Genomic DNA, 13,436 nt, shown 5'->3' with positions numbered 1-13,436 from the left:
ACCTCCTGGACTCCGGCGCGAATACCACATGTGGGTACATCATACTTGGCACCACCGAAGCTGCTAGCAGAGCGATACGTCCTTCCAGACCCCGTGTCCGAGCAGCGAGCATCCGGTCTCCACAATTTAATCGACGCCCGTGCGTTTCGAACTCGAAACCACTTGGTTGGAAGTAAGGTCACACTTCTATTGGGCTACCACCTCAGTGATTTATATTTCTTCTTTGGAATTAGAATCGAAGCAGGGCTCTCCCAATCAAAAAACCGTAATAGGAGTAAAGTAATTCGCTTCCATTCCCATTCAATGCTCCCAACGGAACGTATTCTTAATACAATCCACCGAGCTATTGGCACTTGATTTCAACTTGGAATGGCACGGTAGCATAGTACATTATACAAGAAAATAAACATGCTCTCCTACCTATTGATCAATAGATTAATTTTGAAAAGAGAAATTTTTTTTGAAAAGGGCGGGCTTCCTCCGTCGAGAGAAACAAGAGATGTTGACCTCCCAAAGCCAGTACGAAAAATGGCAAACGCGGCATTCAGAACTCGTGAGTTTCGACTCAGGGTACTTTCATTGCTTTTATTCTTTCTCCCGGAGAATGGCGGGAGCAATTGTCGACGTTGAAAGCTCCCAAATTCCTCGCTTTCTATCTGTCGATGGCTTCAAGCTTGTCAGGTATGGAAGAAGCGCTTCCGAAACCTAATTTCTCCTCTCTCAAACAGTAGGACCAAATGCTTAGGTCTTGATTCTACTCCTTCATAACTCTTGGAAAAATTCCTAAATGCTTATTTTTGTTTCTAGAATTCTCCTTTTTAATCTGTTTCTAATTGCTAGATGTTTAATTTTGTGCTCGAATTCCCTTTTAATATCTTTCTAATTGGTTCTCTAGGCGTGTTACTGAAAGTTGTTAACGTGTATTGTTTAAATTTTTGTAGTAGTTGAGATGTCCGGCATTATCTTATACTTCAAACAGATTCGAATTACTATGTCGAGGATTCTGGGAGAAGAAAAGTGTTGCTTAATTGAGCTATTAAATTTCGTAGTTCACCAAAGTGTGGATTTGCTAACTTGGTTGACTTGTGTAGTATTTAGCAGTCTTTCCAAAGTGTATGCTTTTCATGTCTTTGTTTCCACGTACTTCTTCCATTTTTTTTGAGAGAAAGATGGGGCTCGTCATTGCTTGATCTCTTATGTTTGCGTCCATATGTTTTAGGAGCGCATTGCTATAATTTATTGCTGTTATATATCAGTTATTACGGGTATTATAAAGTTTTGGATGTTATGCTTGCTAACTCAAATTGATAAGTTCCAAGGACCAACAGAAAAACAAGAGAGAGAGAGAGAGAGAGAGAGAGAGAGAGAGAGAGAGAGCTTGTTGTGCCTTAAGAATTTCTATGAATGTATTGACAATTTTTCTAGATTTTATGATGATCAATTGAGTGCTTTATTTGGGGTTCGTTTTCTCTATTATATCGATCCTTAAGTCTGATAAAGCTTCAAAATAATGATGTCTCTTAATGTTTCTATGTTTTTCCTTTTTCTTCTTTGAGCAATACCAAGGATTCAAACACCCAACCTCCTCCAAGGGCAAGCCCACTAGGGGAGAGGTACCATGCTAACAGTTATTGGCATGTTGCTGCATTTTTTCAGTCTCATATTAGGAAACTAATTCCTCCTTTCTGTACTTTGTTGTACATGCAAGGGATTCTTGACTAAGGTTCACATGCACCAATTGGTCCGTCCTTTCATATGATTGTGAGGTGCTGAGCCAAGCCGAGCAGGTGCATTAGGGTTCGGCCAAGCCAACTACTGCTATTTAATTAATTTTATTATGTTCTGCAGATTTTCTAAGCAATTACCTGATGGAGGATTGTGGGCACTTTTTCCATTTGATCTTTTGCATCCTAAGCCTTTCAAAATCTGCAAAAAAAAAATTCATTGCTTCCTTTGTCTACTTTGCAATCTCTTGCCAAAAAGATGGAAGGGCTTGTCTTGCTTTGAATTTGTGTGCTGAGATCACTGGTGTTGGTGATTGGGCTCTTGAATTTTGGTAAGATGAACTGTATGACCCTGAATATATGGAGGCAACCACAACTTTAGGGAAGTGATAAATCCTTCAATCCTATACTAATGATCCAACTTTCCTTTACTTGTTTAGTTCTGATTTTCAAGCACACATTTGTGTAGAGAGAGAGAGAGAGAGAGAGAGAGCTAATTTTGCAAATTCTAAAACATGCATTTTGAATTATCTAAGCAACAGTTTCTTATTGTCTTGTGCCTGTATTTGTGAAAATGGTAAATCTGGCCCATTTTGCATACTTTCATGTATAATATCTTAGATTTGGTTTGCAAATAAAATAACTGTTCTGTCTTATCAAGAACATTGCTCTCTTCCATGAAGTTTGTTGGTATATATGAATGTTGAGCCTACATGCTTCAATCTTGTTTTGAGGTGTTATCTCTCTAAATGCTTTTTTACTATCTGCTTCTGCACTTCAACTTGCAACAACACTTTGTTTCTTGCCTTCTTGCTTTCTTGGATATTCTTCAGTAGGTTTCAAAGCAGCTGCGCCATATTTCATATGCAATTGTAAAATGGCTATTTCATATGTGCTGCAACTTGCTATAGGGGAACAAACAGCTAGTCTTTGGCTTTTCCCCTCCTTTTGTACCATCATAACTTCTCATTCTGTGGCACAGGGTGACAGCCTGTCTCAAGAATGGTGCCACAGAAGCTCATATAGTCCAGTCAATAGGCAACATGGTAGAAGTGAAGAGGTGCATTTGCTCATCAGTTGCAGACTTGCACAAAAAGGGTTTTGGCATGCAAAATTTTTTCGTAAATCTTTATAATTTCTCCAAGTGCTGCCATAGACCAACAACCATCTGGAGCATCAATACCATGGTAACCCTTGTCATATGAAAGCACTGGGAAAATCACAGAAGTGAAATGGTTTATTTTCTGTTCAATTTCAGACTTAAATCTGGAGTCAGGAAGGGTAGTATGGACAGTTGTTGTTTCTTCACATGGAGCCGCAAATAGAAGTATAGTGCTCGTCATATTCATATGGTTGTATCTGCCCAGCAAGGTAAAGCTTTCTCGTAGGTAAAACTTGTGGTTATTGAAATCTGAATTCCTGGTTGTTAAATCTCTTCTTTGTAGTGAAAATCTTATTGCTGTATTTTTCATCCTGTCTACATTTCTGGCAGATTTCTTTGATGGCATTCAACTTCCATTGGATGGCTGTCAATGAACTGCTGCACCAGTATCAGAAACACCCCAAGGTTAGGCTTGTTCCTCCTTCCTGCTGCAAGTTTCATGCACTGATTAGCAAGATATCTGTTCAAATTGAACATTATGGCATGAACTGGCACAATATCCTCAACTATTAAATCATAAGAGAAGTGAGTTGCTGCATCCTGTTCCAAAAGTTACTGTGCATGAGATCTGCCTGCCTGTAGATTCCACAGGAACAAATAATTGTGCCCATCCATCTAAGAAGATAGAAACAAGCATTCAATGATGCTTTCAGAATTTTTTATCAATTTAAGTTGTATAATGATGATAATTAAAATATTTATACAGAAAGTTTAGCACTTTTAGGCTTTTTGAGCATCAATTGTCATAAATATTTTAACGGCTTGTTGGCAAGATTATAAGACAGGGGTGAGGATCCTAGTGTTATTTTGATGCTTACAAAGCCATTGAGGCCATATAGAAGTGCTAATGCTATTAACTCAATTAATCCAGTACATAAGTGAGTAAGGAAGAAATATTCGATACATCATTGATAAATGACACACCCTCGATATATTCACGATACATTAAGAATATATGGTCAAAACCACTCTCAAGAATTGATAACGAGATAAAATTTGTAATAGAGAATGGTAGAAAGCTCAAGAATCTATTTTGGCAAAGTTTCACGTTAAAGATACCTAAAAGGGCAATTCTGTAATTTCTACTGTTAAGGGTATGAAACTTTATTGTGCCATGCATCGTAATTTGCTTGGAATATCATATTGTTGTTTCAATGTGCATAACTAACCTTTAAAGTGCAGAAAAACATGGTTAGAGTCGACCCCAATTAGTTTGGAGTCGATCCCGATACATTTGGCACGCCTTGGAACGAAATGGCACGCCTTTGGAACACTTGGCACAGAGATGGAGTCGACCCTAGAAGAGATGGAGTCAACCCTGGCACGTTTAGAAAAATTCTGCAATATTCTAGCATTAATGGCAAGGATGAACAGTACTTGGGTCGACCCAAGTGAAAGTTGAGTCGACCCCATCCTCAAGCTTCAAGAAAACAAGTCTCTGAAATCCCTGAGAGGGTCGACCCCAATGGAACTTGAGTCGACCCCACCTTGAGTCAACCCTAACTGAACTTGAGTCGACCCAACCTTGAGTCGACCCTAACTGAACTTGAGTCGACCCAACCTTGAGTCGACCCCAAAAAGAGTTGAGTCGACCCCAGTGAAAAACGGCTGAAATATAAGGTTCTGTGTTTCCTGAGAGGGCCGACCCCAATGTAGCATGAGTCGACCCCAGTGAAAGTTGGGTCGACCCCAGTGAAAGTTGAGTTGACCCCAAGTCTGATGAACAGTGGTTTGAGTCGACCCCAGGAAAGTTTGGGTCGACCCAAGCACGGGCAGAAGCATAACGGCTAGTTGTGCAGAAGTGCTTTTTGGACTCCCAACGGCTAGTTTCTTCAATCCAACGGTTAGGAAGGTCTATTTGGAGGTTGGAGAAGTATTTAAGAGGGAATATTCATCAGAGGAAGTAAGCTTTTGGAAATCAAGAAGCACATTCAAGAGAAAACCCTAGAAAAGCAAGCCTCATTCAATTGCTTCATCTTAAGAGCCAAAAGGAAGTGGTTGAGCAGTTTCAAAGAGTCATCAATAGCTCCGCCAACCCTTGTGAAGTGAAGCAAGCTTGACAAAGAAGAGAATAGCTCCTTCAAAGTGATAAACATTCTCTAAACTCTTCTTTGTAGTTTATAATTGCCTTATTTGCTCTTTTAGGAGATTTCATTCTTTACTTATTACTCTTGTTGTAAGATTTGTTGGTAAGCCCGTAAAACCAACGTAGGTTGTTAGTAAGCCCGTAAAACCAACGTAGGTTGTTGGTGAACCCGTAAAACCAATTGTGAAGGTTCGTTGGTGAGCCCGTAAAACCAACATAGATTTTTGGTGATCCCGGAAAACCAAAATGTAAAGGTTTTTGGATTGTGAGCCCGGAAAACAATCCAACTGTAATCCAAGGAATTATAGTAAATTCCCAAGGAGAGGCTTGGGGAGTGGACGTAGGTGCTTGGAGGGCACCGAACCACTATACATTGTCTTGTTTGTGTTGTGCTTGTTCTTGTATTTATTCTTGCTTTATATTTGATTCTTGCTCTAGGGTAAGTTCACACAAGTAACTTAAGAAAGCTTCCACAGCTCTTAACAAGAAAACTTTTAAAGCATTAAAAATTTAGAAAAACCCAATTCACCCCCCCTCTTGGGTTGTCATCTTGGGCAACAAGGGGAGATCATAGTTAGGAAATCATTTGATAGAATCATGATAATGGGTGCTCTCATGAATTCAAATCCATGTAGAACACTTGAAATAAAATTTAAAACAATATTTGAAAATTGTAGGAAATATAAGGTGCTTTATTGACATGTTCAATCACAGAAGAATTGTCTCATGTTTTTGTAGACACAAATTTCTAGAGATGAGGAGACTCTTATCAACAATTCCTATCCCATGTATGTTTTACTACGATCTAATCCATTAAGACCTATTAAATTTATATGTACCATGTTTTCAGATGTCTGCATAATGATCCATAAAGTGAATTTTCAATTTATATGTCCTATTGTGTATCTTATCACACTAGTGCAATTAATAGTGTTTGTTTTTGTACTACTATAATGCGTAGGTTAGAGATTATCAAAACACATGATTTGGTTTATGAATATCTTTTATTGTGTAGATCATGTTCAGCAGTTTAGATATTGAATTTGGATGGTCTATCATTGATTTTGAAGGCGAGAGGACCATCTTAGCTATTCTCTCAAGAAAATATTAGCATTTAATATATGTGTATATTTACACACATATATCTCAAAAATGTCTAACAAAGTTAGGATGTATGTTCTAAAAATAGTTAAAAGTATAAAACAATGCAGACAATAACAATCAGGGTGTAGGTCTGTTTTCACATTTCAGCTGACATATCCGCAAAAAATACGAGGAATGTCATTTTTCTAACCCCTAATGAGATGTATGATAGGATTTTGCTTGCTTATTTTAATATCTCGCTGATTATTCTTCTGTCATTGCTGGCCTTTACTTTGTAGATATAGTTCTCTCCGTACTTGGAAGCTTTTTTATATCATGCTAATCATGTAGACTAAAGGAGATAGCTACTTTTAAATTGCATAAGAGAGCTCGAACAATTTATCCTGAATTCTTTTCCAATTTCTGAAACATATCATTTGCTTCCAAAATGTTATTTTATCTTTTGTTTCCCCCTTGTCTTTCAAGTTTGGATTGATAACATCTGAATCTTGCTGTATTGCACTGCCTTCTCCACTGATTTGATATTGATTCCACAGTTCAAGACACTTTTTTGACTTTCTGAGAGGTTGTAGAATGTAGGGGAATTTTCTAATAGATGCTATACCACAGGCAGTGTTAGTGTATCAAAAAGGCAAAGATCCGCACATCTTGATTTCAAATCTTGTCTGTTGAGAAGATCTCAGGTACTTTGACAACGATATTATCTCCAACCTTACAAATGGAAATCACAACTTAATCACAATAGAATTGCAGTATCTCCTCCTGCAATATGAATCATGCCATTGTGATCTTATTGTTCTTCTTTTCTCAGTATTAATTCCATGCAGATATTTGTCATCCATTTTTCTGTTCACGCGTGAGATTTGAGGGAGTAAGTTCCCATGAAAGTGATCTAGAAGCCCTAATGATAACCCGAACTCAGTTTAGGTATGATTATGTTCCTAAAGTCTTATGTGATATCTTATCTATTGTAAAGTTCCATAACAACTTAATGTATAAATCCAAATTCACTGTAGTGTTGGACATGCATTTCCTTTTTCTTCTTCCCTATATCCACAAACTTAAAACATGGTAGGCAGTCATCAGCATAAGCTCATATAACAGTGTCAAAAAGATGGTCATTACCATCCAACCTTTTCATCAAAATAGGTTGTCTAGGGAAGCATAATTCTAACCCGTAGAGGCTCCTTGGAATGTCTAAGCTGATTCTTGTTTTAAGTGGTCAACCTGACATCAACCTTCTAAAATTGGGTCTCAGCATACAGGCCAATGCAACTTTAGACAAAAGAGGGCCTATGCTGAACCTAGAAGGCTGGTTGACATTTAGGAAGGCTGACATTATCGGTCATAGTCTATGCTCATGCAACTGAGGTGCAAGAGTAATCCTTTAAACATTCCCTAGACTTGGACAGAATCTGTGACCTTACTGCATGTCCAAACATGCAGGTATTTTTCTCTAAAAAGAGGGGGGGAAAAGGAGGTGTTTGTGAACAAAAATAGTGAGAAGCATTGTGGATGCAAAAATCAGTCAATAGTCTGTGCAAGGTTTGAAGGTCTTCCTTCACCTGTAGGCTCATGAATCTGGGTCGTTTTTCCAACATATTGCTCTGACTAGGATCTTGTCCATTCGTACCATTGTCTTACTATGTTTTTCACATTATTAAATATCTCTGTTTCGTTCCGAACATTAAGGACATCAGGCTGACTGTGTTTGGGGAGCAACTATACTCGGACAATATCAGACAAGCCTATCAACTTTCCTTCTCTTGGCTTTAGTCCATTTATAGAAACATTGCCATTTGCTTCCATATTTTTATTCTATGTACTGTTTAACTTTTATATGTATCTTGCATCATGCTCCTGTCATTGCTCACACCTGGTCGAACAACTTCTGAACCCTGCTGCAACGACGGCCTTTTGCACTGTTTAATGATCAATTTGGTGCTGGAAAAACTGTTTTGCGACCTTTGGGGATAAAAGATATCCTTTTTACTCCATAACTCTTAGCAGCAGAACTGCTAGATCATTTAAAGGCCATCTCATATTTTGATTTCAACCTCAAAGAATGCTCGGAAGGTACTCTTAATTATCTTTACAATGTCTGAATCAGTCTCCCAATCTTAAAAATGAAGAGTCTTACTCAATTTCCTATATTATGTATATCAGTGTGCATATTCGTTAAATCTTTTAGTGGCATGTGTTGGCTAACTCTGAGAATGTCTTTTTTATGTAGTGTAAGATCAGCCTAGATATGCCAACTAGTAGGCTAAAATAAATGAACAGGGTGTGCTTGACTGGAACCTCCAGGGAAGAGGATAATTGAGTTTCCATGGACCAATGTACCTTTGCCTTTTAGGAACATTCCAACCCTAAATTAGGCGAACTGCCAGGACCGCCGGTTGCTCATGACTTCGGCTATGATGGCTTTCCAGTTCAAGGTGTGTCAAAAACTTCTTCCATATCAGCTAATCATTAGAGTTTATCTTTCGCAATTGCAAGTTGATTCTACTAACTACGAGCTCGGAGAGGTCATCTTCATCGAAACGATGAAGTCCATCCCGGCGAAATTTCAAATGGATTTCTCTGACATTGCCCCAATTCATACTTCTTTAGCATGGCTTTCTATTATCACCTTGATATCATAGACTGGTAGCAAGAATTGGACCCCAAGGATTCCTGTCCATGCAACCCCAGACTAGAGGCGAAATCACAAAGAGGGACGGTGTATGAATGAGCCTGCATTCATTAATCTGTTTGTAATAACTGTAGCCATGGAAGCCTACCAGGATTTCAACAGAAAAAGGATAGGTACTCGGATGCAGTACTCCTTTGTGTATCGTGCCATCTTAGTGCCGCTTATGTTTGCTTATTCCCATCCATGCCCATATTCCCAAGTTTTTTGTTGCTAAAATTATTGATCCAGGTTTAGCATTAGCTGTATTTGTCATGAACGGTTCGTCCTGTATCGGTCTTTCCAGTTACGAGAGAGATGTTTTTGGTGATGGCTGTAGGATCATTGATTGCTTTCTTTTTTTTTTGAGAAGAGAATTATATTTATAAGAACAGTAGTAAGAAGTTGATGAAATTTGATAAGAACGGCTATATTTGATACAATCAATCACAAATAAGTCAATAGACCTACAATAATTTTGACAATACCGATCGTCTCCGATCGGATGGTTGCTGATGAATTGCTACACCAGTCTTCTTGTGCACAGTGCACAATGAGAAACTAATCATGTCTCGCATCACATAGCATGCACAAAGATGCGAAAGGAGGACAGCTTTTGCATCTAAATGAGTGGTTGGTAGTACTGCAATCTACTCCAAATTCGAGACCAGACCTCAAATTAGAAGCCTGTTGAAGAGTTTAGAGGTTCTTCGGCGAGAAAGGATTCTATATATGGATACATTAGACATGTCATATGCTTGTGCCGCACCTCCAAGTGCCCCTCCCTCGAAACCCCGGGACCATCAGCCGACCCCTATCAAATCGGAGACCAGCACAAGGAAGACAGCAGCTGTGGTGTTTGTCTCCCATAGGCTAAGTACGGTTGCTGTGTCTTCACCTGCAGTTAAGGTGTTTGCCATGCACCTCAGCCAGTCAAAGCTGCTCTTTTACTTTCCCCTCATCTCTGGGCCCACCTCCGCCCACCCATCCCAAGGTTTTCACACCAACGGTCTTATCTCACTTTCGATCGCCCCTCCTTTGTTTCCTCCTCTCTCTTGTATCTGGTACTGTTTGTGTTTGTTTTGCTTTTTTTTTTTTTTTAATTATTTCTTGTAAACAGTTTGGTGGGTCTGGTCACCTCCCTCCTGCTGTCAGTATCCTCTAGCCATCTCCCAGTACGGACCCCAGCGGCTGACAAAAAGGACCAGAAGCATGGAATAAATGAGCCCCAAGCCCAAAAGGAGACACAAGAAGGGAATCTCTAATCTCGCTATTGTCTTTACTCCTCGATCATTCAGCGCGCTCTCCACTCTTTTTTTTTTTCTTTCGCACCTCCCTCTCGTTTCTTTGACTCCTGTTGTCTTTAGCTCCCTTGCAGATGAGGACCATCATGGCGAGAACCCCCCATGAGTCATCCTTCTCCTTCTCCAAGAGGCACTTCCAACGGATTATCGGAAAGGGAGGTGGGGGTGAGGAGAGGAAGAATGGAGATGGGAAGGCAGAGGACGAGTTTCTCGCTTTCTCCAACTCCTCATCGAATGGTTGTGAGGATGAGGCCGTGGGGGCTGCTCCACCGGCTGCAAGGAAAAGGGGGGCTTCCTCTGCTGCCGTAGCCGTCTCGAGGTTCCGGTCGGTGATAGCAGCGGCAATTGCCCGGCGGCATCGGCTGGGGGGCCTTGGTCCCCGTGTCACCGGCACCCTGTTCGGGCACCGCCGGGGCCACGTCCACTTCGCATTCCAGGTGGACCCCCGGTCGTGCCCGGCGCTGCTCATCGAGCTCGCGACGCCGACGAGCACGCTCGTGAGGGAGATGGCATCGGGGCTGGTGCGAATTGCCCTCGAGTGCGAGCGGAGGGACGGGAAGGCGGCGGGGAAGCTGCTGGAGGAGCCTCTTTGGCGCGCGTACTGCAACGGGAAGAAGTGCGGCTACGCGGTGCGGCGCGAGTGCGGGCCGGCGGATTGGAGGGTGCTGCGGGCGGTCGAGCCGGTGTCGATGGGCGCAGGGGTGCTGCCGGGGGATGGCGGCTCCAGCTCCGAGGGGGAGATGATGTACATGAGGGCGAGGTTCGAGCGGGTGGTGGGATCTAAAGACTCCGAGGCCTTCTACATGATGAACCCTGATAACAATGGCGGCCCTGAGCTCAGTATCTACTTGCTAAGAGTTTGATGATCCAAATGGATTCTGATCCTATTCTCTCCTTGGCCATGGAAAAAGATTTAGGTTCTTTCTGGTAAGCATGGTACTTTGGGTGGTTGGTTCTGTTTTGCCCTTTTCCTCCTCTTTTTCTTTTTCTTCTTCTTCTTTCCCCGTCCATTCTGCTGGTAATAAACTCGTTTGCTTTGGGGACTGTTTTGTTAGATTTAGTAGATAAGGTGTTCCATAGCGGTATAGTGCTCTACTGGTAATGCTTAAAACTAGTGGTTGGCTTGAAGGTTTGTCAAAACAATTGTTGTAACATCGTATAAGTTGGGAGTATATATTGTAGTTGGCTATTTATGTGTTTATATCTCTTTCTTATAATTTCTATTTGGAGAATAGGAGGATCCAAGGTAAGGAATCCACTCTGATAAGTGTTTCTAAATGGATCTCTCAGAAGTAATTTCTTCATCCCATGCTTTGGGATGGATTAGTTTTTCTAAATGATTTTTTCTTCTTTTTTTTTTGGGGGGGGGGGGGGGGGGGAGGAAGAACAGGAGCAGCAACACCAGGAGGAGGAGATTTTTTTTTTTTTTTTTAAAGTCTATTTTGTTGTTTGATGAACAGGGTGAATAGTTGTGTTTGCCAACTTTTCTCTTAATTTTTGCTAACCAATAAATGAACTGTCCTTTTTTTGCAACGGTTAGGATTTAAATATAGCCGGACATATAAATGCCTGAACATAGTCAAACCGTGAGAGATAGTGGTGCATCGTCATTTCCAGTAGTCAAGGTTCCTACAGCAGGCGAAATGATAGCGGGTGAAGGTACTTAATAATATTCAATTCGTTGGTCTGTGGATTGAACTTGGAAGTGATGTCCGTGTTATTATATTCAAACAGGACAAACCATAGAAAAGATGGGTTTTGGTGCATTTGCTTTGATTCATTTTATGATGGTTTAGGCCATAGAGGGGACATGTTTGACACAAGAAGAATAGACAGCCTACTCAATGTAGACCAAGTATACCTCAATAATGTATACCACTGCCCTTAGTTAAACTAATATTTCGAGAGCAACTCGTGCGACATCATGCCCCATGCTGTGCTTTCAGCGTTGGCCATTATTGGTTTATCGGCCAATCGCATAGAGATATTGCTCCACTCTTGCTTAGCTGTAATCCTTTTTATAGAAGAAAGATTAAGGTGTTATAGTACTCCATAATGATCCGGAATACGAGCAAGGTGCAACACTACACAAGTCTTCCGGCCAAAGATTCCGTCTTGGTTCTCTTCAACCTTGCTATCTTGGTTGTTTGATTAACAATATAGATATATGGATCCATTTAGCAAATAGCTGATCAACCTGTATGGTTCTTAATAATTTTCCATCGGAGCAAACTTCTATAAGCTAATGGGCACTTTAACTTACATATCAAGAGATTTTTATCCAAGTAATAAAAGTAGATTTAGTTTTATGTTGTGGCTCAGAATAAAGTTTTCTTTAACATAATTAAGCCTTGAGAATTATATGTGAAGACCTCTGGCTTACTTTGTGGACAAGGCTTTGGGTATGGATGTGTGGTATGGATTTTCATACTAACCTTCTGCTAATTTCCATAGAAGCTCATCGCTGATGCAAATCATGAAGGCAACTGTTGCTGATTTAGAAAAGGAGAGCCACCTTCCCTTAGAGCGACTTATTAATACTAAATTAAATCAATCTGTCAGGATTAAATCATGTCAAACCATCCAAAACTTGATCAATCAGCAGTTGCGTGTGGATTCCTTGTTCATGTTAAGTGATTTCAATTTTCACAAGATGACTCCAAGCCCATCATCCTCACATCACCATAGATGTGACCAATCAATTCTAAGCGGGACAGTGCAGCCCCATCTATAGCTTTCGAGTGGAATATCCTGTCACTTGTGGAGCAGTGTTGGGTGCTCTAAGCCAAACATTTTTTTTGGGGTGGGGGGGGGGGTGAAAGGTAATAGGAAGAGGGAAGGAGGTGTTGAAATGTGGTCTTTGGGAATTTGGACTCTTGGTCAGATTTGCCATCCCGAGGCATGCGAAAGCAAAGCAGGGAGAGGGAGAGAGAGAGAGTGAGGGAGGGAGATTTCAGAGAGTGTTGGTTACAGCTGGGACATGAGAATCTAGATGGATTGTGACCTCGTTGGGAGAGCCCTTGGAATTATCAGACATGGGATTTATTCATACTGTCGTTCAAAGGGCTCAAAGCTAAAGTTTGGAACATGGAACCACTTTGGAGGCTTTTGCTGCTTTTGCTATGTTGGGCCATCATTAGTTTATTATTATCGTTATTATCGCAGCTATCATGACTGTGTACCTTTGTGTCGCATAACGATAAAATGGGGGAACGAGTTCCTATAAAGGAATCCATAAGTTCTTGGATCCTAATTCTGACCAGAGTGAAGCTAGGAGGCAGGAAAGGGCTTATAGTCTCGAATTCTTTAGTTAGCCAATGAGTTAACAGACGAGCGATTTTTTTTTGTTTTGTTTTTTCGTACTTTTTGGGTGAGGGAGAGATCA

The 13,436-nt window shown here is 40.6% G+C and overlaps 1 protein-coding gene across 1 annotated transcript; it reads left to right on the top strand.

Moving 5' to 3' along the window:
* Nucleotides 1-276: 276 nt before the first annotated feature.
* Nucleotides 277-11,252, top strand: LOC120110367 (MIZU-KUSSEI-like protein (Protein of unknown function, DUF617)). Its single transcript, XM_088704227.2, has 4 exons — nt 277-681; nt 2,707-3,095; nt 3,217-3,291; nt 9,868-11,252. The coding sequence occupies exon 4, from the start codon at nt 10,126-10,128 to the stop codon at nt 10,912-10,914; it is 789 nt and encodes a 262-aa protein (XP_088560353.1). The 5' UTR covers nt 277-681; nt 2,707-3,095; nt 3,217-3,291; nt 9,868-10,125; the 3' UTR covers nt 10,915-11,252.
* The last annotated feature ends 2,184 nt before the right edge of the window (nt 11,253-13,436 follow it).

Source organism: Phoenix dactylifera, chromosome 1 (genome assembly GCF_051530095.1).
Source record: "Phoenix dactylifera cultivar Ajwa chromosome 1, Ajwa_hap1_PhDact_Kaust_v1.1, whole genome shotgun sequence".
Classification (NCBI taxonomy): Eukaryota; Viridiplantae; Streptophyta; class Magnoliopsida; order Arecales; family Arecaceae; genus Phoenix; species Phoenix dactylifera.
The sequence above is the reverse complement of the archived record's forward strand: the minus strand, read 5'-3'. Positions and strand labels throughout refer to the sequence as shown.